General features: G+C 40.9%; 1 protein-coding gene across 1 annotated transcript in view; it reads left to right on the top strand.

The window, feature by feature from the left end:
• The first annotated feature begins 256 nt into the window (after positions 1-256).
• Positions 257-26,160, top strand: part of igf1ra (insulin-like growth factor 1a receptor) — a 67,866-nt gene continuing 41,962 nt past the window's right edge. The window contains exons 1-2 of the mRNA XM_026312009.1: positions 257-1,353; positions 9,368-9,931. Coding sequence (XP_026167794.1) covers positions 1,260-1,353; positions 9,368-9,931 — 658 coding nt within the window. The 5' untranslated portion in view covers positions 257-1,259. The remainder of the gene's footprint in view (positions 1,354-9,367; positions 9,932-26,160) is intronic.

The raw sequence follows: 26,160 nt of genomic DNA, 5'->3' as shown, positions 1-26,160 counted from the left end.
CCAGCAAAATTAAGGATTTATTTGTCTCTCCTGACAGTGGACTATGTAATTTGTAATAACGCAGTCTGTGCAATCATAACCTTCTCATACTCCTGAAGACATTTGCGGGGAGTGTACGGTCTTATGCGTCTTATTTGGCGTTTACGCGTATTACGGGAATCCCTGAGTCTGGATCCGCTCCGGTTTTTCTGCCCTGCTCCCGGCCACCTTATCCGTAGCACTATGTGGTTCTGTGTGAGAGAAGCCGACTCTTGTTTACAGCAGAGATTCCACGGAGTGGAGACCCGCAGCCTGCTTTAACCAAGGGCGAACCATAGGATTTCAGCCTCTGGATATAAACGCAACGGGAGTTTTTGTTTTGTTTGTGTTCTCTGTTTTGAGAGAATAAAGACACAACAAGAAACACTCTCAAAGGACAACTCCTTGGACATATTCTCCCTCCCACCCTAGCCGAGGTCGTCTAGCTGGAGAGCTGGAGACCCATTCTCTTGCGTGGCACAAGTCTGGTATTTTCTTTCAGCTGCGAATCACGACTGACGGCAGAGAGGAGTCCGACCCGAGGAGCTGGAAAATTGGTTTAAAAACGACTTCTCACTGCGGACCAGGACTTCTTGGTGGGAATCGAGAGCCTTTGCTGACTTGATGGCATAGGCAAAAAAGATTTTTCATTCATTTTTCAGCCTCCCAGCCACCACCCCTGTCTATCTGGACGCGTTTTCTGGTCACTCCTCCCCCTCGTACGCAGTCATTCACAAGGGGGATTCTTGTGAGCGACACTGGGGTTAATTTATTATGGTGGTAGAGGCTGCTGATAACAACGTTTAGCCTGATTATTTTTTTATTGTTATTACTAGGCCTGATCGCACTGTACACGCACTGCTGTTTTCAAGAGATGGAGACTGAAGATGGAGATTACCATCATTTATCCAATAAAATCACTGGCTTGTGTGCCATACCAGCCGACGTCAAAGTATACTTTGATAGGCAAAAATAGCAGACAGTTTTAGTTTTTTTTTTTTTTTTCCTTCAAAGGAATTCCCTGTTATAGCAATTTTACACATTTATTTATATTTTTAGAGCAAACCCTGATAGACAAGCCACCGACGCATCTGTAGGCTACCACAGAGTAGCCTTTTAAGGCTGCAGAAACCTTTATTTTTTTTTATATTATTATTTTTTCAAATATCAGGGCTCTTTGAGTCATATCAGTTTATTCCAGTTTTTATTTTTATTTTTGGAGGAGAATAATCTTGAAGACCATGAAATCTGGCACAGCGATGGGTAGCACGACCTTGTTTTGGGGTCTGATACTGTCCATCTCCACTACGTGCATGTGGTCAACATATGGCAAGAGTAAGTATTTATTCTAAAATATTTTCTTAAAGTTTATTGGTTTAAATAGCGCACTGAATATAGAATGTGAAGGTTTTTAGCCCCATTTTCACCTTTTGTACAACACTCTGTTGATGACCCCTGGGGAATACTATGTTAAAATGAAGGTAAGAAAATGTATTTATTTAAAAAAATAAGAGGGCCAACATGTTATTTTAGGACTATTCAATACGACAAAACCTAGTGGGCATATGACGCACAGACGTGTGCCTGTTACTTATATTAGCAGACCATGTGGTTTATTTGCCGTCACTGGCAGAACACAGTTCAACTAAAAATCAGCTTGATAATAAGAAATAGCCCGTCGTTTGATTAAACAGCGATGTTTACATATAAACAAGGGAAGGTGTTAGGTACGTGTCGCAATAATCTTCACATTTGGCAACCAGAAAAGAGGAAGATGAATCCAGGGACTAGAGCTGAAGGTTACTATGACCATGTGGCCATTTTGCATTTCGTGGTGAGGCGTTGCTGCGCACGAACAGTCGAAATCAGAGAAAAACCTTTGCTGACAAAGTCATAAAAACACAGATAAAAGAAGAAACGACACAGCCTACTTCAGTCGACCACTATTAAACACAATAAGCAGGATGTAAGAAATTGTAGGAGATTACCATCTTGTAGCTCCAGCCCTGTTTTCAACTATAAAGGCAAATATAAAAACATGATAAGCCCACGGGAGCACCTGAGTTTTAAGAGTGTGTGTGTGTGTGTTTTATCTAGCCCCAGTACCAAGTTTTATCTTTTCACACTGATGAAATACTGGAAATAACAGATGGCACACAGAAGCCTATAAAAGCCTGTAAAAACCTTTCACGTTAGTCTTGATACAGTGAGGTGAGGTTTTTCAACTTTTCAGGTATCACTTTTTTTATTTTCTCTTATGGCTGTCCTGTCAATTTCTTTAAAATGCGTTTACCTCTTTAACTTGCTGTAGATCTATTGTATAATCATATAAAATGTGCGAACTTCTACCCCATTTTATTGACCTTCCTGGAGTATCAGCGTTTTGTTTCCGTGGCTTAAAATTTTGAACAAGTTGACGATGCTTCAGTAAGTGTACTTTAAGATTTCTCATTTAATCTGTAATAATCAAATGTGGAGGCATGGTGGGATGTATATGTACCCAGCAGCTGGAATCAGGCTGCCTTTTGCTGAACTAGACCATCTGGGAATCAATGATTCTTCATTCTCTGCAAGTGTTGGTGATGTATTAGGTTTTTCAGTGGCTTTGCTCTAAATGTCTAATCTGCCTTTTTAAAAAAAACAAAAAAAAAAAACAAAAACTTCAGGCCAACACCCACTGGATTAGAGAGAGGGTTTAACAAATTCCTGCTTTTTGTCTGTGAGCTAAGTATTCAGCATACAACTACAACAAGTGGTTAGGTTATGCTTTCTCGTTTAAACAGGCACAGCAACGAGTGAGTTTTAGTTAGTTTAGAACTTTGTTAGTTTATTTGCTTCCTCTTAATAATCTTAGACTGTTTCCACTAACACTCCATCAAAGTTACAATCATTTAGTGGAATCAGACATTTCATATGTTCATTTCACAAGTCACACACACCAGTAGTTGCTTATTTACCTGCTGGTCAGTAAACTTTAACACCTTCGCAGCTGCTTTTTTGTACCTTGAGCTCAGATATTGTGAGAGTGTGTCTGCATAATGTGGTTAGTGTGGCTTGTTATTTATTTTTATTTTTTTTGCATGAGTGTGTCTGTGTGTTTACATCACTACCTTTAAATACTATTTTGTGCATTTTCAGAGAGTTATGGGATGGTGGAGACAACTTCACATGGGAAGCAGAGCCTTTATTATCATTCAAATAGAAGAAAAAAAAAAAAAAACTGAATTCAGCTCTATAGACTAGTGGTCTGACCAAAGCCATGGGGGTGTGTTTCTTTGCACCCCTCCGAGCCCAGTGAGGAGCTCGAACGCAGCTGGGGGCTGGGGGACAAGTCGTTGCTCTCACATGTTGATGCTTTGTGGTGTATAATACGTCAGGGCCATCTAGAAGAAAGAGTCCAGAGACAAAGACACTCTAGGATGATGTTTACTTCTCTGAGCTGCACAGGGTCAGTAATTCCAACTTCTGTCATCACAGCTATCCTAGAGCGCCATTAGGGTTTGAAAACATTTTTTGCTCTGTTCATTTTGATAATCTGTCGACACCAATAATTAAGTTCCCTTTTAACTCTCACCACAGTAGACTTTGCATGCCATGGCTTCCAAGTATGCAGCAAACAAGTCTCTAAAAGGCAGAGAGAGACTTGGTGTTTGGAAATAGTATGTGCAAGAAATACGCTTGCAAGCGAAATAGACTGGGTTTTGTTGATTTGAAGAGCAGAGAGTTTGTAAACTGTTTTATTGGTATTTTTTTCTGTTCATGACTGATGTGGTTAACTTCATCACTTGGCACCACTTCCATTGAAGTTATAAATAGATATGACACCAGCAACATTGGTACAGAGGTTGTGCAAGTACAGGCACCCTCTGTCCCATTTTCACGAGGGCACACCACTGGTGCTGTTCAGTTATTTATGAAAGGACATGTTGCTCTGGAAATCTTGAATGGTGGCATAAATAAACTCCAGCAAGCATTGTGTTTGATAGGCTTCTGACTTTTCTTTTTGGGGGTATAGCATGTCACAGTATAGCTCCTGTCATTGTGAGGGGGCTGCTATCATTATAGAACAAGGTGCATCACTCCCTCTTGTGACTAGGGCTGGATATGTGCACACATCCCTCCATGCCTCCACCTTGCAAACACTCCCCCCCACTTCTGGCTTGGCTGGATGCACAAATGGCTTGTGTGTTGGCTTGAGTGTTCATAGACCTGTGGTGTGTATGAGTGCGTTTGTTTGCATGCATGTGAGTTTGCTGTGCAGCTCTCTGTGCGTACTGCAGCAGGACTCGGCGTGACAGCCTGAGTCAGTGCCCCTGTGTAAGGATCTGGAAGTGTGTCACTGGGCTAGTTTGCGAAAGTGCAGTCAAATGCTGTCCTACAGCTCCTCCAGGCTGCCAGCTGAGGTTTACAATGCTTAATTAAACACTTTATTTCAAGTGGCCCGTCATTGGATTTGCTCAAATGCAGCCTCTGGCCAACCGCACATACATCATCATGGACTGCCAGTTTAATGGCCCATTGAGTATTGTACAATTTGTGAGATGATTGCAAATGTTAGCTCTTCTAATGGATGGCAGTCGCCGTATCAGTTGAAAGCTGTTCACTAAGAACTGAAATGGATCAGTCCTGAAGAGAGAATTCATTATTCATTCATTATTCTCTGAGGTGTTTCCAGAATCTTAGTGAGAAACCTTTTCATTGTTTTATGTTAATCACTCAGTCATCAATTAGTACTTTGTCACTGCTGCAGTGAAGACTACAAATCTCCAATGGTTGATCAAAAAATCTGAGGTGCAAGTTTATTTGATTAATGATAAACTGTCATTAAAAAAATGCCTATTGTGTCGTCCGTAGTTTTAGATTAAGGCTGATGTTAGGTTCACAACTAATGTAGTTGAATACCTAAATTTGTGCTTGATTGTTCACTTTATGGCTTCCATTCATATACACAACATGTGTAAACCTGATTTAAAGTTGTGTGTTGATACAAAAAATAGCTGTGTTGAGATCAGCTCATGAATGAAATGAACAAATGAATCACTATATAAATTAAAACACTAATGCAGTTCCTTAATTTTCCTTTGCTTTTGTAAGTTTCCTATAGGCTTCCAGACATTAAACAATCATTTATCACTTTGAACTATACAGTACATTTAACTTTGGTATTTGAAATGATCAGGCTGTTGTTACCTCCTGTACCATCTCATTTTCTCCTTTTGGAAGAGAGGGACTCTTCGTGTGAGAGTTGCTATGATTGGGAGTGTAGTGTTACTGTTTGGGATTTTGGTGATACATGAGCCACAGTATTTGAAGTAAGGTTCATTGAGGGGAAGTGGCCCACCAGACTGCTGGTCAGATGACTTCCACTATGCTGTGGATTAAGGCCAGTTGATGTGGCAGGTGCTGAAGGCATATGACTGCTCAGTCATCATCTGCCTCGGTGTTCTCTCTAGAACTGGGTTTTAGTGGAAAGTTTTTGATGCTAATACTGGTTAATAAAAACTACATATATTTAAAATATTTACCAAACTTTATTTTTTCTCCAAATTTAAAATATTTTCACTTTTTAATATAATAGGCAACATAAAACTCTCCTCACTTGCACATAATACAAAATATAACATGCTAAAATTTACTAGTAAAACAAGGAACTGACGAAAACTGACACTTATCTGCTTACTCTTCTAGATACTTTCAGTTGTGATAATTTTTTTTCTTTTTTATATAAGAATCAGTGATTTGTCCATAATAATATAAACTATTCTTCGCCCTGCTTGCTGTCCATTCACGTGGCAGTATTAATGCCTCAAAATGTTGTCACAAGCAAGAAACACTGTTCTTAAGCTAAATATGGGTAAGACGAGTCCTCCTTTAAATCCTCTTGGAGTGTACAGCTGGATGTCTGGAAAAGGATGTGCTTTCCCAGAATGCTCAGTCTGTGGTCTTTAGATAAACATCATGGCATGTGGTCCAGATTTGAATCTTAGGTTTCTGTCATCCAAAACTGAGATTAGGTTTATTTACATATAGGGTTGTTTACTGAGTCTGAATCAGATTGTATGTGAAGTTCAGATAAACAGTGGTCATTAGTCTTGGATTAATTTGACTGGCTGACTTAAGGTTGTGTGTATGTATGTGCGTGCGTGCATGTGTGTGTGCATGCATGTGTGTGCATGCATGCGTGTGCAAGCATGTATTTGCGTTTGTGTGATGACATTTCCACAAAGGCCAGGCCAAGGTTTATCAATCATAAACATGAGCTGATGGATCCCATTAGTCTGTGGAGATATGTGTGTTTACTCAGCAGTGTGAAGAGCAAAGAGAGACGGGTGGTTGGGGGGGCGGGGGGCTCAGGAAGAAGCAGACACATGTATGCAGGCTTATCCTTCTCTGTAGACATTGGTGCTGAAATATCTACATCACTCCCAGGTCGTTATTGTCAGCGCTTTAATTTTTTTCCCCACTTTTTCCTGTTTACATAACGATGAATAAAAGGTTTGGCATCTCTTATTTAAGCATTGTTGTCTTCCCAACAAATGGATTGACTGGCAAGAATTGGAGAAGCCTAGAGGCTTAGTTTGAGGCAACATCCTACTCAATCCTTTCCCAAAGAAATTATTGGAATTCCTGGTACTTAACATGCCTAATGAGTAGAACAAGGGAATCACAAAGAGAAGGTTTTTCTTTCTTTCTCCATTTCTTTTCATTCCTTTATTTCTGTTCTTTCCTTCTTTTTCCACATTTTTTAAAATTAAATTAATGTCAGGTAATAAAAAAAAACAAAAAAAAAACACGTAATCACGTTGAGATTTCTGACTCCCAGAAATACATTTAATGTATTTAGCTTTTTCTATCTGCCTTTGTTTTACACCAGTAAGATGTCCTTAGATGGCAGAAGCCTTATCTTTCCCTCACCACAGTATGTCTTCTTCCATTCTCTGGTGAGACACCCCCTTGATTTTATTAATGCCCTCATCAGGAAGTGCGGCCTAGAGTTTCTCTTTACTAACAAACAAATTAGTCTTTGTATTTGAGTGGCGCCACCCCTCCTCCCTCTCTCTCTCTGGCTGCTGGAGAAGCTGGAAGAAAATTCTCAATGAAACAAAGAAGACATGCAGCTCAATGGCTCACAAGTGGAGCCCAGGGGCATTGGTGTTGATTGGAGAAAGCAAATACTATTTTCTGTTGAAGTAATCGTTTCCGTTCTAAATTTGGAGAGGTGAAGGACCCTGACAGGAGTAAATATAGCCCATTCATCCCCATAAACAATGCGCCTTCTATTTTTGTCAAAATAGTTTCAACATGGGCTCTTTTGTCTCTACTGAAGTGGAGTTAATTTACTCACAGGGACATTTTGAAAGCACATCCACATCCTATTGTTGATTATCTGCCAAGGAGAGGTCACATTTGTCATTTTTTGTGATTCCTAAAGTGTTAGCACAGTGTTTATTTAGAGACTAGAAGCTGTTTAGGTCTTTGCTTTATCCCCTAGTTGTGGCTGGACAGTGTTTTGACAAGGATCAACAACCTTTATTGAAAACATGCCTGTTTGTCTCATTGCATGGGCGCTGTGACAGTGTCGCTCACTGCTACGGCGTCTTAAGCCACTGTAAGAACATAACAGGTTTAACCAAGGAGCTTATATGTCAAGGCATTTCCTGTGCTGACTGTTGAGCCTTCACAATGCAACCTGTTAGCTGCAATATCTGACAATGTTGTAATCATATATTTAATTCTATATTTATTTATGTAATCATGTATTGTTTCATAAATATGTAACACAATACTTTAACGGGCGTTAGAGAGTTTTATCTGAGATGAACTCTTGAACTAATGTTTAGTTTGTTACTTTACAGCAATAATTTTCTAAGCAGGAGCGCTCTGTCTCGGGCTTCTGTATTTGGTTGTAATGTAAAATGTAAAAGAAGATTTAATAAATAATATATTTCCATAAATTAAGTTAAATGCATCCCTTAAACATTATGTATTGCTATTCAGCGTGCATGGAAACTACACAACCAAGTGGGAAAGTGTAAAACAGTGCTAAAATGATGATTAGGTAATGGATAAAATAGCTAAGTAGTTGACATAGCTGAAGCATCGGGTAAATTGTGAAAAGATGGGTGAGATTAATGCACCAACAGTTGAATTTGTTTGCTCATACTGTAGTTGAACATGAATTAGCTGAAAGTAGCAGATGTTTGATGGTTGAGATAGTAGCTGTTTTACATGTTACATAGCTAAAGAATGAAACGACAAAAAGGCCAACTGTAGAGAATAAATTGTTACAGTTTAAAGTAATGGATAAATGATTAAAATTGTTATTTAAAAGTAATGGATAAATATTTGGAATTTAAATCTTGTGTTATTCCAAGTGGTACAAATGCAAATTTGGATAAATAAACAGATTATATGAAAAAAAATGTTATAACAATGGTTGTTTTTTTATATAATTAATAATGGTAAATAACATCCCATTTAAACTTGAATCAAATAAACACATTTGGTATATGATCTAACAGGCCTTTCACAGTACTTCAGACAGCAAAGGTTATGGAACCCCTGACTGCATTAGAACACAATAACATTATGAGAATATGGTCTATCATTAATCTCCAGGTGTAGTAACTGATAGGCACAATTAGAGGCAGGGAGTTGATTGTCATGAATAATAAATAGTCTCTTTGTTGTTAATGTTTTATTTGTGTGAGTGTGTATGTGTGTTTGTGTCTGTGGTGACGGAGGACACTCTAGGCACTGTAGCTTCAAGTGCAAGTGTTGTTTTCCCAGCACAGGAGAATGTCTTATTGAAATGCTGGAGTTATCTGAGGTCACAAACAGAACATTTTATTGACAAATGCATGTCTTGCATGTGAGGGAAACAGAAGGTGTACCAGCATGTTAACTTGTAAACCTTAAACTGAAAGTAAATAGTATAATATCCTCAGTCGCCTACCTCAGCTGACCCTGGTGATAATCTCTCCCTGGATACAATAGAAAAACCTGCATGAAAGCACAATCAGATCAAATATTAACTTTCATATTATGTAGAAACATAGTGTTCCAGCACTGCGTAGTCTTTTAGTTTTTTTTTTTTTTTTACGTGTGTGGTGACATCATATGACGAAGTACCAGCCCAAGGTATTATATGCTTCAAAACGTTTATTAGAATTCAAATCTTTAGACAAAGGTAATCTACAGTGCTAACCTATAAGTAACAGTAGCTGAATTAATTTCTGATGCAAATGAAACTGTAATATTCTCTGTTGTACATGCTTTTTTGGATAATGTGCTTTCTTGATCAAGGGAATAAGGAGTAAACTCTCTGTGGTCTGTCTGTGTCTTCCAGTCTGTGGCCCGAGTATCGACATTCGAAATGACATCGATCAGTTCAGCAAGCTGGTGAATTGTACAGTGGTGGAAGGTTACCTGCGAATTCTCCTAATCAACGACAAGACCAGTAACATCCGCCAGGAGGACTTCCGCTCCCTCAGCTTCCCCAAGCTGACCGTCATCACCGACTACCTGCTGCTATTTCGTGTCACGGGCCTGGACAGCCTCAGCATGCTCTTCCCCAACCTCAGTGTCATCCGTGGGCGCAATCTCTTACAAGACTATGCCCTTGTGATCTACGAGATGATCCACCTGAAGGAAATTGGCCTGTACAACCTGAGGAACATCACTCGGGGAGCCCTGCGGATTGAGAAGAACCCTGAGCTCTGTTACGTTGACTCAGTGGACTGGTCTCTGATCACAAATGCTGAGTTCAACAATGTAATCAATGATAATAATAAGGCAAAAGAGTGTGACAACGTCTGTCCGGGCACCATGGAGGATAACCCCCTCTGTCAGAGAACATTGTTCAATGACAACAATGACTACCGCTGCTGGACATCCACCCAGTGCCAGAAAGGTAAGCTGAACTCTGGGATGTTTTGTTTTTAGCAGCAAAAATCGCAGAGAAAGGATAAAGGAAAGGATGCTAAAAATGTTGTGTTTTCTTAATGAATTATAATAGTACCTGTGTTTGTGCGATTATAAAGTAGCAAGTATAGCAAATACAGATGTGACTTTAATCTTGGTAGGTGGTTTGCAGTCTTATAAACATTCTGAAATTGTGCCTTTCTTCACCACCAAACAAATCCCATGAATCTATGCAGTGTTTTCCCTTCATTTCCGTTAGGCTGCAGGATTGTCTATGGGCCAGTGCAAACATTTCCTCTCTGTTCATTATAGAGACCTTGTCTTTAGATCAGGCTATTTGTGGAGTGAAGGATGGCTGCAATATGGGGCACCAGGTATTAGAAAGGATACTCAGTTGCGGTTAAGGTTGCTCTGCCAAGAAATGAGCTAGTCTACCTGTCTGGACCATGTCAGTTAAATATTTGCCTTAGGGACTTTTTGCAGTTTATGAAAAGGGGTGTATTGAAGAATCTGAGGGAGGGTCATCCTAGTTTAACTTCGCCCCTGCAGTAAGTTCAAGCATTTTTTTAAGACAGTTCAGAGGAGGGTCAAATCCTCTCAGTCTGCAGGTTTATTCATTTATTCCTATTCATATATTTGTATTTGTTGCATGTGTTCAGTTTGTCTCAGTCATTCTTGCAGCAAGGGTGCAGAGGGGAAGAGGGCAGGATCACATATATCATTCTTCATTTTTTTTTTTTTTTTTTTTTTAAACCAGAGATTAAAATTTATTAATATACTACAATGAAAAATAACACACAATGCCTTATCTCAACAGGACAATACAGTAATCACAAAAATTCAGGAAAGGCTATCATATATCTCGAAATACAATAAACATGACATAGATAACTTGTTTTTGCCCTGTACCATTTTCTCTGTCCTCTTCTCTAAGTGAAATAATGGTGGGAAAATGTTCCTCAGGTCCTTTTCTTTCTAGTCTCACACACCGCCCTCCTTTAACCCCTGGTGACCCTCAGAACAGCTACTGGAAGTTAAGCTTGAGCTTTTCCTGGTGACAGCATTTGTCTACATAGAAAAGCTATGGTAGTATTGTACTTTTGTTTGTCCTGGTCTGCCAGAGGTCCCTGCATGATGTTATTGATTACCTGATTACCATATCCAATTGGCTATGTGAATGAAACAAAAGTAATAATAATTAAAAAAACAAAACAAAGTGTCCTTCATTTGCTACGATGTGAATGGTGCAGTCATCTGCAATGACCTTCAAGTCATGTCTGTTCTTCTCACACTAGTTACTATGTAGTGTTTTGTGGTGAAACCATCTGTTGTTCTCACACATCAGACTTGAGAGGCAGGGCAGGACTATTGTCTGAACCAGTTCATGTCTCTCAGAGGCCCAGGCCGAGGTCAGGGTAAAGGCATTCATCTAGAGGGCGTTGAGGTCTCAAGGCTGCAGATAAAGACTGGGAAGCTCCACAGTGGGGAAAAAAGGAAGGGTTCTTAAAAAAAAAAAAAAAAAAAAAAAAAAAAGGGCAGAATGAAGCTAGAACAGGACTGTGAAGTGTGTTAATATTCCAGTCTTCGTACACAGATAACATTTCTCATTCTGCCTTAGTTGTTTTAGTCTACCTCTCTCCTTCCTGCTTAAGATTCCTCTCTCCTCCCTCCACCCCTCTGCATAATTGCCTTGTTTTTCTCCAGTACAGATGTTTCTTCAAGGGCATGCAGTGGTTTTCTAGTCAATACAGCCTAGTCTCCTCTTTAATTACACTACAAGAGCAGGGAGCGCTGTCTGCCTAGTGCACTACTGTAGCCTGTGGGCCTTCTTGTGCTTCATCGAGCAACAACAAAATTCCTCTTTCCATATGTTTGTCCGCACACCAGATACTGTTTCCCACAACACTTTGAGGTGCATTCGATCAGCCCCTGCAGAGGTGAATGTAAATAAAATTCTAGACAGAATAAGGCAGGTTAATGCTGCATGTATGGCTGGTTGGAAGTGCAGTAAGTGGGAGTGACCGTGTAGGGCTGTGCAGATTGGAGCTGAGCTGAGGTTCTGCGTGATTTTTTTTTTTTTTAGTGGCAGGCGTGAAGAGAGGCCCTGCGTGAGGACAAGGGCTACTGAGGGGAAATGTCAGAGAAATGTCAAGTATACAAGCTCGATGTCAAGCTCTCGATAAAGTGCAGTGCTTGAAGGGTTGAAAATACCCTTGTTTTTCACCCCTCCCTCCTTCTCTCCCTCCTTCCCTTACACTCCTTCACCCCTCATACTTCCTCGTAAATCCTCCCTGCCTTCCCTGCCGCTGTGCTTGCCCCTCTTCGTACACGCTGTCTTTGTTTCTTCCTCAGTAACGTTCTCCACTTCACTTAGCCTCAACCTGGATCTCATCTCTGATTGTCCTTGTCAGTTGTTCTGCTGGTGTTTCCTCTTCAATTTTCACCTCGCTCTTTTCTGCAGGCTTTATCAGGGGCTGTTAACAGCTCTGGCTGTCAGATATCGCTTCACTGTTATTTTGTCGGAGGCATTCTCTCATCACTATGTCTGGCAACATCCAACCAGCTTGTTTGGCCAGGCCCTGGATACTTTGACATTACATGCTGTTTACTTTGAGTTTTAGGGGATCCTGTGAGTGTAAAAAAAAAACAAAAAAAAAAAAAAAAGTGTCTGGCCTGCTTTAAGTAACCGCCTCAGATCACTGTGTTTGCTGCAGACTAACCTGGTGCTGAGACAAAGACAAGACAAGTAGCTTTTACAATTAGGCAGAAGATCAGGAAAGCATGCAGCTATGCCCAGGCCCAGTCTTAGGGCAGGTTGGTCTTCATAGTTCCACAGGGAGGCACACATTCTCACGCTTGTTAGTCCTCACATAACTCATATGTATCCTCTATATAATAAATTAGTCTGGACTGGTTTATGCTATCTGATTATACAGTATGTCCCCAGTGCACTGCTTTGATATTAACAGACAAATGTGGGAAATCAAGTCTGTGACTCTTTGATGATTCAAAATGTCTACAAACCACAACTACCTTTGCTTTTTGATTTAGCAAAACTGAGGTGTAACTAGGTTGGAAGTGGTGTGGTGTCAGTTTGCATTTTAGTGGGATGTGGTGATATAAGGAGACGTGCTGTTCTTTTTATGTCAGTCTGCAAACACAGAAGAAACTCAGCAGAGTGAAAGCTCTTTGGAGCACTGGCAGTTGGGAGAACTCTCCACCAGTCTGAGACACTTGCATTTGATAATGTGTTTACTCTCTCCTTGCCAGAGATGCACTTGATATCCTTGGTCTGAGTGCTCTGACCTAAGCTTACTTCGCAGCAAGGGAAAAGAGTTACTTTTAGAGGATGCAAATGAAGGGTAAGCTGGTTCAGACAGGCAGACAAACTCTTATACTGCTACTGTTTAAGACTTGTATGGTGATCATTTTTTGCTAGAGGTCTCTCTTACTGTCACCCTTCTCATGAAAAGACCAAAAACAACAATTTGTTTGTTTGTGTCGCAATATTATGACATTCTTACACCATCTGTGGCACTCACCAAGAAGCCTCTTATTTCCTATTAAAGACTTGATTTGATGTAATAGCATATACAGCATCAGAAAAGTATTTTGCTTGATGTTGGTGATGGTGTTGTCTTCCTGATTCTCCATGCTAACTTATTTAATCAGCATAAATAGTCAAAATGTGAATTAATTTGAGAGAAAACTGAATGCAAATCTTCATTTTCCCCAGAAGCTTTTGTAAATTGATTCTTGGAGCTACATAGCTTATATCTCCTTTTGTGAAGATTACTTGTACTTTGTACTATTTAAGAGCTAGATTTATTGATACCTTAGGTATATGCGCATGTATGTTTAGTTGGATGGAATGAGTCTGCCCATGTAAGTGTTACAAATTCCTACTGGCTTAGTCATTGTAGGTGTGAGTTGAAATACTCTATGCAGCTCAGGCTGTATGTGCAGACTACAGGTGCAGGACCCTGTATTCTACTTTTTGGTAACAGGAAGGAGTTAAATTGATTGTCGTGATGATATTGTTGTCGGTGTGGTCTGTTTTGTGTTTGTCTGAGGGTGTTGTGCTCCGATGTGGGCTGCGTTCATGTAATGATCTGCCATTTTTGTTTAACCAACATCCATCAGCAGCTACAAGGAAACTTTTAAATAATGATTAGCTTTTCTGAAGCTTACCGTAGTCCTGCGGTTATAGGGACAGGAAGCATAAAAGGGCTCAAATTCCAGTCTCAAGAGTCCGGTGCTTTCCTGGGGCCACACTCAGCACCATGACTCAGTGCCCGTACATCCGCTATTTCCACCCAGTGTGACCTACTCGCTTGCGCTCTGCTCCATTTTGTACAAAACCTAGGCAGCGTGCCAGTGTTGGTGCCAAGGAGATGGTGCTCATGTCGATCAGACTCATTCATTCCTGACCTCCCACAACCACCAGACTAAAGATGGAGGAATCGCATCCATCATCTTCTCAGTGTGCAGATTTTACACTCTGTTCACAGGGTCACCAATGTTTCCTTGGGAAAATGAAAGTCAGCCTGTGCTTGGTCCAGCGTTTCAACACATTACTGCAGTAAACCTGGGAGAGACCTTGTAGGTTACTTTAGGGGGATGTGTTCAACATGTGAGACACACTCATCCTGTTCAGTTAACTATGGCTCCACTAGCAATATGTATGTGCATGCATACGTGTGTGTGTGTACGTGTGTGCCTGCCCTTGTCCGTCTTATTTCCCTGGAGTAGTGGGGACTATTGATTCATAGTGTTACAACTCCATGGTGCCACTGAAATAAATACATTACAGAAAGCAGACAAAGCTCTCTTCCCAGCAGCCTTTCATTCTCTTAGTGTTCTCAGACTCTTTTGTCTTTGTGATGGTCCAAGGGCAGGAGAAGTGGCAACAGGCTGTAGATAGGGCTCTCTGAGTGTGTATTTGTGTATTAGAGTACAAGTGTAGTCAAAACCACTTCTCTTGTTAGTCCTTTACTGCTGCTCCTTTAGATGTAGTATATACAGTACTCAGTGTTCATCATTAAATGATAAAGTAAGGGAAGTGGAATTGATGTTTTTAGAAGTATGGTTCTTTGCTTTCTTGTAGAGTATTTTAAATATAGCCTCTCATTGGTGTGCATTAATTATGAAGTTACATTTCAACAGTAAACGAAACAGCAGTGTGGTGTTTTTACACATTGCACGAATAAAATGAGCATAGAGTGTTAGTGTTTGTGTGTTTTAGGTGGATTTTGTTGCCCTTTCCTCACACCCCTTCACCCTCTTTCCCTCCTTCTTCCTCTCCTTCTCTCTCCTGGCCTTTGCTACATTTTCCCCCCATCTAGGTCACGTTCATAAAAGTCATGCTTGGGAACTGTTAGTATGTTAGTGACCTGCATTCACCCAAAACAGAGACCTTCTTTATGGAGAAGCCAGACCCCGAGTCCTCTTAAGGCAAAGGGAAAAACTTTGTTTGGTTACAAATAGTTTTTCTGCTCATTTGGTTTTATTGGTTGCCTTTGGACTTTCGAGAGGCTTGAAGCATGAGTGGTAAGTGTGACTGGTTAGAGGTGAATTCCTTTTGTCTCGTGCTTTAATTTGTTTTGAGTTCCTCTCAAAGGCAAAATTGTAACATATTATTTTTGCTTCACTGCTTGAGCTCTATGGGGAAACTCATAAACAGCCATGGACATGTGTCAGCTGTTATTGCTAACTCTTATTGTCAACAACCGAGTTTTTCTTGGTGCAATTTCAATGTGATTGCAGTTTAGCAAAGTGCGGTCATGATGGCATGGTTATAATACTGTGTATACAGGGCTTATTGTCCACTGATGGCTGGCATTGTGAGTTTATCCGACTCTTGTCCTTTTCTCAAAGTACTGACAGAGCGGTTTCTTTTGCTGGGTTTCCTAACATAGACTTGATTGCACAAAATAGGACCTGTGTGTCATGCTGCTGGCCTCTGAAGAGACTTACTGACACACTCGTATCTAAACACACAGGCACTCATGCGCACACACATACAGATCCATCTCCTCTTTCACGTGCTATCTCTTTTCACTGACATATTTTTCTCGACTTATGCACAGGTTATTTGAGTGCATGCTGTGTTTATCTGTATTCTGGAGTATGCCTTCCTTTGTGTCAGTTCAGTGTATTTCCATTCTGCTTGATGCATAGCTGAGCCACCCAGTGCCTCTGGTGATAGGCTGCCTGCTGCCTTCTGGCAGTGCAGCTCGGAAGCTGTGACTCATACTTTGCTCTCACGAATCATTCATAAATCTGCGTGAATACTATAACTTCCTCTCACAGAGTTGTGGTCCCCCTCAGCTTTGTGGTAGGCTCCCTGCAGTCCTGCTCTAAATGGCAGGAAGGATGCGCCTCTTAGTGACGCCTCTCAGAGAGACTAGTGCCCATGTCTGCTGCTGTCTCCCTGCTGCCTGCTGCCTGCTGCCTGCTGCCTACCCCTGCCTCTAGCACCTGAGTCGTGTCTGTGCCTGCCTGCCTGCCCTGACTCTTATCCCTCCGTACAATACAGGACAGAGCAGCTATTTATTAATTGCTATGCTGACTTGACTGGGAGATAATGTGCCATGCCTGGAAGCAAGCTCTGAGTGGATGGGTTAATTCCACAGTGGAAAAAAAGAAATCTCCCTGCTGACAAATCTCTCCTGCAGAGGTGAAGATGTACATGGGCATACTGCAGATAGAGGAGAGTATCCTGCTTTGCCAGTGTAGTTAGTCAGGTTCACTGAGGTCAGAGAAACACTGCTCCTCTATTTTCTTCCCCTGTTGTGTGTGCAGTTAGGAGGCAGGGGTGTGGGGTGGGTTGGATCTGCGCTGCTCCCTCTACCTTTCCCTCCATACATGGCTGAAATGTGTGTTTCTTTGAAAACAGATCCATTTCCTAAGGGCATGTATGTGTGTGTAGGTGTGGGCTGTGTCTTGTTTTAAAGCTTTGTAACTAAGTGGCTTTGGTATTAGATAAGCCAGCAGGTACACACACAGTTTGAATAGGGCTACATCTTATATTAACCATAGAAAATGTTATTGTACAGTAACTAAACTGACCTCTATTATATCTGCAGCAGCTTAGCTCAGGATGAGTCATGACTCTAATGGGTGTGTGTGTGTGTGTGTGCGTGCACTATCTATAAAAGAGATATCAAGCAGGCCTCAGCGTGCCAGTGGTGTTTTGCCATCTGTTCTTTTTCAGGGCATGTGCACAATGAGGAGATGAAAGGAAGTCATAAAAATTACAAAGGAAATCTCATGAATCACACAGCTAAATAAAATGCCAGTCACAACCACACACTTCTCCTTAAACCCTTTTTCAAGTTCCCTCTATCCCACTGATGTTATATCAGCTTCAAACTTTTGAACTTCAAACTTTTTGTCAGCTCTTGACAAATCTTGCCCCATATAACTTTCAGTGTCAACAATCTATAAAGCAGCCTGGCTTGTCTCATGTCATTAGTCTGCTTTCCGTCAATGAAGGAAAAATGACCTTGACCTTTTCTGGTCTGGCCTCTTCCTCTCTCTTCCCAGCTTGTTTGGGTGAGATCCCCAGGGCCCAGTGCAGTTGTCAGCATGCAGCCTAATGGGCACAGGTGGCCAGGACTCCTCGGCCTTCTCCAGCCCTCTTGGCATCGCTTTCTTGGCAGACTGGTAGCTCCTTGGCTGGCCGCCTTAATGGGCCACTCTAACACAGCAATCACCAGTTGGTGCTTTGTTAGCATCAGGGTGGCCCAGGATGAAATATGGCTCTCAACTTTGAAATATGGCTCATCCTTTAGCGAAATCCAGCAGTGAGTGAAACACTGCCAATTTGCTATACAGTGACAGAATTCTGTGTATTTCTTCCTTCTGTAGATGGTGGTTCAAATGTGATTTCATTCATTACGACTCACAAAGTGATGACATGTTGCTGGGTCATCCCTGCTTTTCTGGTCACTGGCCACAACGTAGCGCAGTCTGAGAAAGGGGAAAGCAGGGGTTTTTTTTGTTGAAGAGAAACTGTGCAGCTGTACTGCACCACGCAACAGTCAGAAAGTGGCTTGTTACTGTGTCAGATAAATATAGAGTTCTCTGGAGCTCCCTGTTACAGCTCTATCTCTCCCTGCTACTTTGGGGGGAGAAAAAGGCCGCGTCACCTGGGAGCTGCCACTGTCCTCATTCATCCTTGCGAAATTGGCTTTAGACACACAGGACATTAAAGATTATTGTGACTCTGTGGTGGCAGATAGGGTAAGTTAAGGTGACAGGACAATTTTGTCACTGTTTTCCCCATTACCACACACCGTACCTACATGACATGAGTTCTGACCTTTAATAAGATTGAGATTTGTTATTTAGTGGTGGGCGAAGTGGTTAAACTCAGTGTCATGATGCAAATTTTTTGGCCTGAAAAGCCCATATTGCTTGCACAGGAATCACCCCAATAAGATATCAGCTAAGCAGACGTACCCTTGTGCTTGCAAGTGTTAAAAATATTGTTAAATATGTATCGTCAACTTTTTCAGTACTGTGACCTCCAAAACTACCTGTGTGGCTAAATAGCATTTGAGGAAATTAAGAAAATATGTTTTTGTTCTCTGGGTCACTTGTTAGCTTTTTCCACATATTTTCAACTGTATCACAGTCTTATACAGCAGATTGCTGTAGACTCTTATGGTTTCATCCAAAACGCTTCTACCATTTAACTAAAGTTTTTATTAATTTGGAGAAACGTAGCATTAAATCACAATAAAGTTCCAGTTAAAAAACAATAATATAATAATAGTGAATAGCTACTCAGTGCTAATTTAACGCTGCTGAATGTATATGTCAGCTTTCCTGGTGAGGGATCTGCGCTTTCTGACTTCATGAACTTATTAGCTCCCACTGTGTTTTTGTCTGTGTGTTTTTTGATACTGTGAATTCTTCAATGGCAGTCTGGCTTCTCCGGTCTGCCGCTAGAGCAGAATGGATGGCCTGATGGGGATGGGCGATGGAGGTGCATTAGCACTCCTTTCATCTGTTCTGTTCTCTTGCTTCTGATGAGAGCACATTTGTTGATAAGCGTCCAGCAGGGCTTTGAAGTCTCGGTCTGGACTCGTCCCCCTCCAGTCCAATGCCGTCCCCCACCGCCCACTCCCATTAGCGCATCAATTACAGAGACAAGGTCTGTGGGGCTTGTTTGCACTTGAGTGTGCGTCAAGAATCTCCTCTCTCTCTGTGGCTGTCTGATAAACATGACAAACACTAGCTCACAGCCTTTATGTAAACACCGCCCATTCTCATTCATATTTTATTACTCACACTCATTTACTTAGTGTGGCCTCTCCTCACTGGACCCGTGCCATTGACCTCAGCTGGCCTTAGCTTTTATTTTTACACCTCACCATTATAACTAAATGTGGTCTGAAAATTCCATGACTTGCTGTTAATGAGTAAGTCAAAATCCATCATGATACAGTGAAAAACACAGGAGTCCCCACTTGTCTATTTGCTGTGTTGTGGTCTCAGCCCTTCCCAGTAATGAGACACTGTTCTGTCCTATATGCACTGTAGCACTTTTCCAGGCCAGGCATGTACTTGCTTGTAAAAAGCTTGTTTTTGCATTCCACCTCCCTGCCTCTATAATATATGGTATTATGTTCCACCCTTTTTTTTTTTTTTTTTTGCCTGTCTGTGGGGTAATGACATTGATGCTCCTGTTTAGGAAACCCCCTGGAACCTCATCCTGCTTCAACTTTCTCTGTTGTTTTCTCAGCTGGTAATAGAAGGACTGCAAACATTTCTGTTTATCGACTGTTTATGCTGGTAGCTACAACATGATGCACACGGTAATATCAGTTTTTAGTGGTTCAGGATGATGTCTTAGTGTTGTTGGTAGGAGAAAGACAGAAAAAAGAATGAATGGTTCAAATTAAATACATTTGTGTTGTGCTTTTTTCTACATTACAATATGCAAAGGAGAGAACAGCATCCCTTTCATACATCCAAATGCTACGTTAGTGGAAACCTGTTTCTGTTTTCTTCTGTTACATTTTACAAAACTAGGAAGTCTTTTGTTCCTTCTCTTTTGTTCATAATGTTTCCATGAAGACAGCATTTTTACCATTCCCTTTTCCTCTGTTTATTTTATTTACTGTACAGTTTATTTGTTTTTGTTCTTTATCTCCTTTTTAATTCAGCAAAAAAAATTTCCTGTTTAAAATATCAGAATTTCAATCCGGATAGTTGATTTGAAAGATTTACACCCCATTGACATTTTTTTCTGTTTCTGTTTTGAGATCTCTCACAAAAGATGGCACAGCGAAAATTTAGGAGTCTGAGATTCACTTTCTGTACTGAGCCAAATCCAGATGTGTCATCTTGTCATACCATGTACTGTATAGCTTTTGTTCATGATACTACATTTTTTTTTTGTGCTGTGTATGAAAGTAATTTATCTGCACTAGAGAATACAGTTTCCTCAAATCATACTCATGCATGTAAAGAATTTGCAATTCTGCTTCTTATGTTTATGTATTTTAAAATGAGCGGCTAATTCTGTTCACATCAGAGCCATTAAAGAGTGTGATTAGATTGCCACCAAGCCTTTTGAGCCTTTAAGTCTCTCAGTATTATGCCACACAAACGGACAATTGTAACAAATCGCGAGATTAGATTAAACATAAAACAACCGGCCATTTTCACATTTCTTCTGCTACACTATGTACTTACAGAGGGACAATGAACATTCTTTAAATGTATGAAGAGTTTAATCTGCACAATTTTTTGTAGATAATAATGCTTCTATTTCTACACACAGAACGAAATACAGACTTTTGATTATTTTTACAGGTAAATCATATCAGATTTGATTATAATGTTTGTACCCTTTAACCTGTTTATTTCTGCAATGTGCTCATGCTTTTCCTTCTGGATTTTAAGGATTAGTATAAGGTAACGGATATTGCTGTAATTATGTTCTCTACTAATTTGTAATACCTTATTATCTCTTCATGCTTAGTGGCATCCATGCATTAACTGCAGTTATCCTAAGAACAGACACAAAATAAATATAAATATTAAGAGTATAGTTATGAAGTGAAAATCAGCCACTGACATGAGGTTGTTGACGTGGTTCAGGTTACACTGTAGCTGTGCAAAAGCTGGTGACGGGTCTAACTTTGGTGTGCACTTTAACACTTAAAGCCAAATGTCTGTTTTTGGTCTCAGTTCTGCCATTTCTTCTGTGACAACGTGGCAAATTTGCTCTTATTTGGAAGATCCTGCCAAGTTTCCTCTATCAACTGACCCTCAACTGGCCTGTGTCTCTGACATATTATGATTTTGTATGTGCATCGGAGCAATAGAAAGAGGGAGTGTGGGAGTGAAGGGACTGTCAGACAGACCTCATTTTATCACAGAGGTGTGGAAAGGTCTGTGAATTGTTGCATTAGCACTGGAGAACCCATAACTCATATTGAAGTATAGTGATGAGAGCTGAGGGTTTGATAGAAATACTTCTTTGGGTAGATTATGGCCAATCATGTGATGTAAGAAGCAGGATTCCTATACATGTTTTTAAGTTTGGGTGTGTTTATGTTTATGTGTGGAGGGGATCGGATTGTGAGCAACTGGGTTAGCACCAGTGCCATGACTGGCACATGGAGGAACAGTTAGGTATGCTGGAGTCTGGCCTACTCTCTGCAGGAATGGTATTATTAGCATTCTGTGCCTCTGGAGGCCTCCTGGTCATAAAAACAACCCAACTGCTCCCTCAGCCTCGCGAGGGGCTGAGGTACCATATCGAATCAAAATCCTGGAATGCTCTTCATGTTTTTACACCTTGTGGCGCACTGGAAAGTGTTTTAATTAAGTGAAAGCCTAAAGTGGCTTATGTAATTACACAAGCATGTTGGCCTAAGTAAAGGACATATTTCAGACCACCAGGGATGCTTTTGAGACCGTGACCTTTTCTAATGACTACCTCTACTGTTACTTGTATTTCGGGATTACCAAGCTCTTGGAAGTTGGGTTTGTTTATTTCTTTTTTTAAATCATGGAATTGTCTTGGAAACTCATCATTGTGATTTTAGTCATATTGTCTTTATTTTTTTTCTGCACTAAAATCTTTACAACACTTAGCACAGTCTTAATTCATGTCCACTGTTGACAAATCTGTTCAAACCATCAAAACAGTGTCTTGTTTCTTAGTGTTTGTTTCTGTTCAAGCCACATAGCAGCACACACTAGCCTATTGTGATTTAGCATCAGAGTGTGTATGTAAATATCAAAGGGGGTTGCTATTTCCTAGCATGTAAGTATGTGTGCTTATCAACGTGCTCTTTGGTGCTACCATGGAGACGGACGCCTCTGCATTCAGCATGTCACTTTGTGCCTGCGGGTGCCAGAAAATGCTGCAGACAAGCATGTGTTTAGACTCTTGGCTTTGGTACAGGGGGAGGATGCAGCTTCTCAGGGCGCAGCACAGAAAGCAAGCATCGCGGCTTCTTGAACCGCAACGACGGAGACGTAGCTCCTGGTTTATGGAGTGAGCATGAGCTGGGTGGGTCATGTCTCTCCTGAGAGACTGACTACCTGAGAAAAAAGGAAAAAAATCACATCACATACCCCCACCCAGCAGTGATGTTGTGTCCACATTGACATCTTTGTAGGACAAAGTCAAGATCAAACAAGAGTGTCAACCCCATGGTCACAGAAAAAAAAAAAAAAAAAAAACCCACGGCTCTGAGCTATAACCACGCCACATGGTAACGCTTTACCAAAACTAATCATCACCAGCCTAGGCTCCTAAAACCGTGAGTCAAGAACAAGCTGAAATGTTCTGTAACCATAGGCAAGAAAATGGTAAATCTTATGTTTTTTTGTGTGCTTGTACGGGTTGTTTGTGATCGACTAATTGAATATGGAATGGGCTGTTAAGGGATCTCGACAGAGACATTCTCTAAATGAGAAGTATCTCTGTTGTCTGTCTGCAACAGGAGCTCTGTGCTGGGAAGTGTGTTTGTAACATTATTGCTTTTGCTCTTCTTTTATTTATTTATTTATTTATTTTTTTTGTCAACTTACTGACACACCCATTCCAGGAATCTCTGGTGGTTTTACTGAATTTAACTTTCTCATAAATAAATACTTAACATCCGAATGACCCAAATCAAAGTTATCATAGTGCAGACTGATTTAGGATATTGGTAGCAGGCCACTCAGGGGGTGATCTGCAGCGTGGCATTTTTATTTATTTATTTTTTTGACATAGCTCAATGGAGGAGGTCTCTCATGTCTGCCTTTGTGGTGGAGAAGGCTGTGTTTGTGTGTGTGTGTTAGGAGGTGGAGTAGGGGGTGGGGGGAGGTGGGGCCTAAAGAAACAACAGCGACTGCTCTTGGGTCTGTCGCCTGTTCCCTGCCTCTTGGCAGTAAACTTGATCAGCAAAGAAAAATACATGCTCTGCCTTTACAATGCAGGCCTTTGTCTTTGGTCGGCATCAGAACCATCAACCGTTTTGGAAATAGTTTCCAGCTTATTAAAATGCTTCCAGACCATGACTGTTGAACCAGTGAGTTTTCCAGTTAATTGCTTGGCACTCTTCCCCATGTAAGGTCTGTCGTGGGCATCCTCAGCAAGTCAAAGCTCTCTGATTGGTCTAACAGTGCTGAGGGTGGTGTTGTCATCTCTCTACATGGAGTGGGGCATCTGTGATCAAAGACAGTAGATTAATCTGTGCTTTCCTGTTTCTCTACCTTTCAGTTTTCTCTCATCAACCCTCTATCTCCCTCCACCGTTGGCTTCTGGTGCACTGTGAAAATAACAGGCTTCATACCCTCATCAGTGCCCAGTGTCGTCATTTTAACTAAGCTGCCCTACTGAATAGAAATGAATTAGCCTTTTTGTGCCAATTGCCGTTAACAAATCACCAATAATGGTTTGTTAGTTTAGTTTAGATTCTTTATCCACATCAATTAATTTACAGACTCTATTAGGAGACTGCAGAGTGGTTCTGGAGTCATTGCACTTGCTGTTAATATTGGACATGGGGCTATTTGGGTTAAGCTAAAGCCAGAATAGCTCTTCATTGTGTTCTAAACTGACATTGAAGTTGAGGTTACATCAAGAAAGCAATTAGATTTCTGTGTTGGAAAATTGGCACAGTAATGTTTTATTTAATCTTTGTATTGGCTATCATTGCTGCTATCAATTCTGAATTGATCCCTTGGAGGTAATAGGTGCATGGCCCCTGTGTTATTGGATCCAGAGCTTTTCATTGCTCATCTGGGCAGCCTTTACTCTCTTAACTCTCTCTTCTCTTGCCGTGAGCGTGCCTGTGACCAAAGGCTGAAGGACCATAAATCTGTTAATTGAGTTTTCTAACGTGTGCCGCTCCATTAAATCCATGAAAGAAAATGTTTCAACCAGGAATAAACAAGAGATTGTGGATGCTATCATCAAGAAACCTCTCCCTTGTTTTTACTGGGTTCTTTATTTTCTGCTCAGAGAAATATGCAGCGCCTTAACTGATCAGTTGTGTCTACTGATGCTCTGCTATCTGGGAACTGCTGAAAGAGCTCTCATTTGAGTTCAGATGTGGTAGACCATCATTAATGTCATAATCCCTCTCAAGCTGATGTCTCAAACATCAAATTTAACTTTTTCTCTAAAATGAACCTTTGTCAAATCTTTCTATTAAGCTTCACCACATTTATATTTTGACAGTCTTGTAACATTTTACCCACTCAGCCTGGGTTACTTAGGTTCAGTCTTGTGGCTGGTCTCCATATTGGCATTCCTATTACATACTGAAGATTCCTCTGTCTATGAGAGAGAGATAAGGAGAGGAGATGCAATGGTAATGAGGAATGAAGGATGCCAAAGCGAGAGGACAATGGGCAGATACTGTTAAATGAGCCAGTTAGGCTTATTGTGTCTTACACATTGTCACAGTGTTGGTATTATTCCCTTGGTGATGTCATGTCTGCCTCATGAAGTTGTCTGTTGTTCTTAATGCCCATTATATGCCTTAGTAAAAGCTTGTGCAACATGCAGACAGTGCTTTCCTTGAAATGCTTTTATAGGGCACAGTATGTGGTGGTGATGGGGGGAGGAGGGTCTTTTCACTGTCTGACCCTGACAGGGAGAACTTGAAGAAAGCCTATTGTTTCCTCATCATTTGTCTAGAACAACTCTATGGCTGGAAGCTATCAACACTCCATCATCAACTCTCCTTCCTATGTTCTCACCCATACTTTTTTGCCCTCATCTGATTTTCTCCTTCCTAGCTTTTGTCTTCTTCTCATCCTCCTGTTGATCCTCTCCCATACAGCTCCTGACCTTAAAAAAAACTCAAGCATCTGAAAACTGGCTTGCTTTGCTTACCCAAGCTAAAAAAAAAATGCTTCGGTCTGGACAGGGATTACATAAAAGACTACTGTCTTTGCTGTCAGTACAGTTCATTTCCACTGTTACAAAAGGATAACATGGGTGCCTTTATGTAATGCCACAGACAGAAAGAGGACATAACCCCTGTCCTCTAAAAACTTCATTTCTCAATCCACTACCTCTCAGCTTGTTCAGGCCTGTGGCAACTTAGCAGCTTAGCTTTCTCCATAACCCCCATTTACTGGAGTAGTATGGTTAAACAATGCAGGCCAGCATTCGTAAAGAGTGACTCATTACTTTTTCCTTGTGTCATTTGCTCCAGAATACAATCAAGTGGAAAATGAGGATGAATCCTTGAAGATTATCCTGGTGAGTTTTCCTTGTATGGTGCATTTAGCACAAGGAACCAGACCAGGAAGAGTCTAAGGTAAAACAACGTTTGTTCAGGTCTAACTTCACACAGTAATTGTCATTTGAAGATCCGTTTCCACTTTAACCTAAGGTTACCTAGTTACCTAAGGTGATCAAGAGGGGCATAGCTCAAATAAAGAATGCATGACGGTAAGTGATCTGCCGAAACGTCACTTACACCCAGCTCAGCCTCTCCAAAACGCAATGTGTAGCCTTTAAGACCCCTACAAATCATGGTATTTTTAGAAAATTCCACTCCTTCTTATTCCTCTTAAGTGATTAGTCTTTGATGACGAATCGGTTATTATCCCTGCGTGGTAGGATTATTGAGCTGTGTTGTAAAAGGCCATGTTTTGCTTTTCCTGTATGTTTGTTGTTGTATTTGCTTTTATCATATTCACCATGTTCCACTGCATGTTGGTTGGAATGATTCCAGGTCA

The sequence above is a fragment of the Mastacembelus armatus genome, chromosome 6 (assembly GCF_900324485.2).
Source record: "Mastacembelus armatus chromosome 6, fMasArm1.2, whole genome shotgun sequence".
Classification (NCBI taxonomy): Eukaryota; Metazoa; Chordata; class Actinopteri; order Synbranchiformes; family Mastacembelidae; genus Mastacembelus; species Mastacembelus armatus.
The sequence above is the reverse complement of the archived record's forward strand: the minus strand, read 5'-3'. Positions and strand labels throughout refer to the sequence as shown.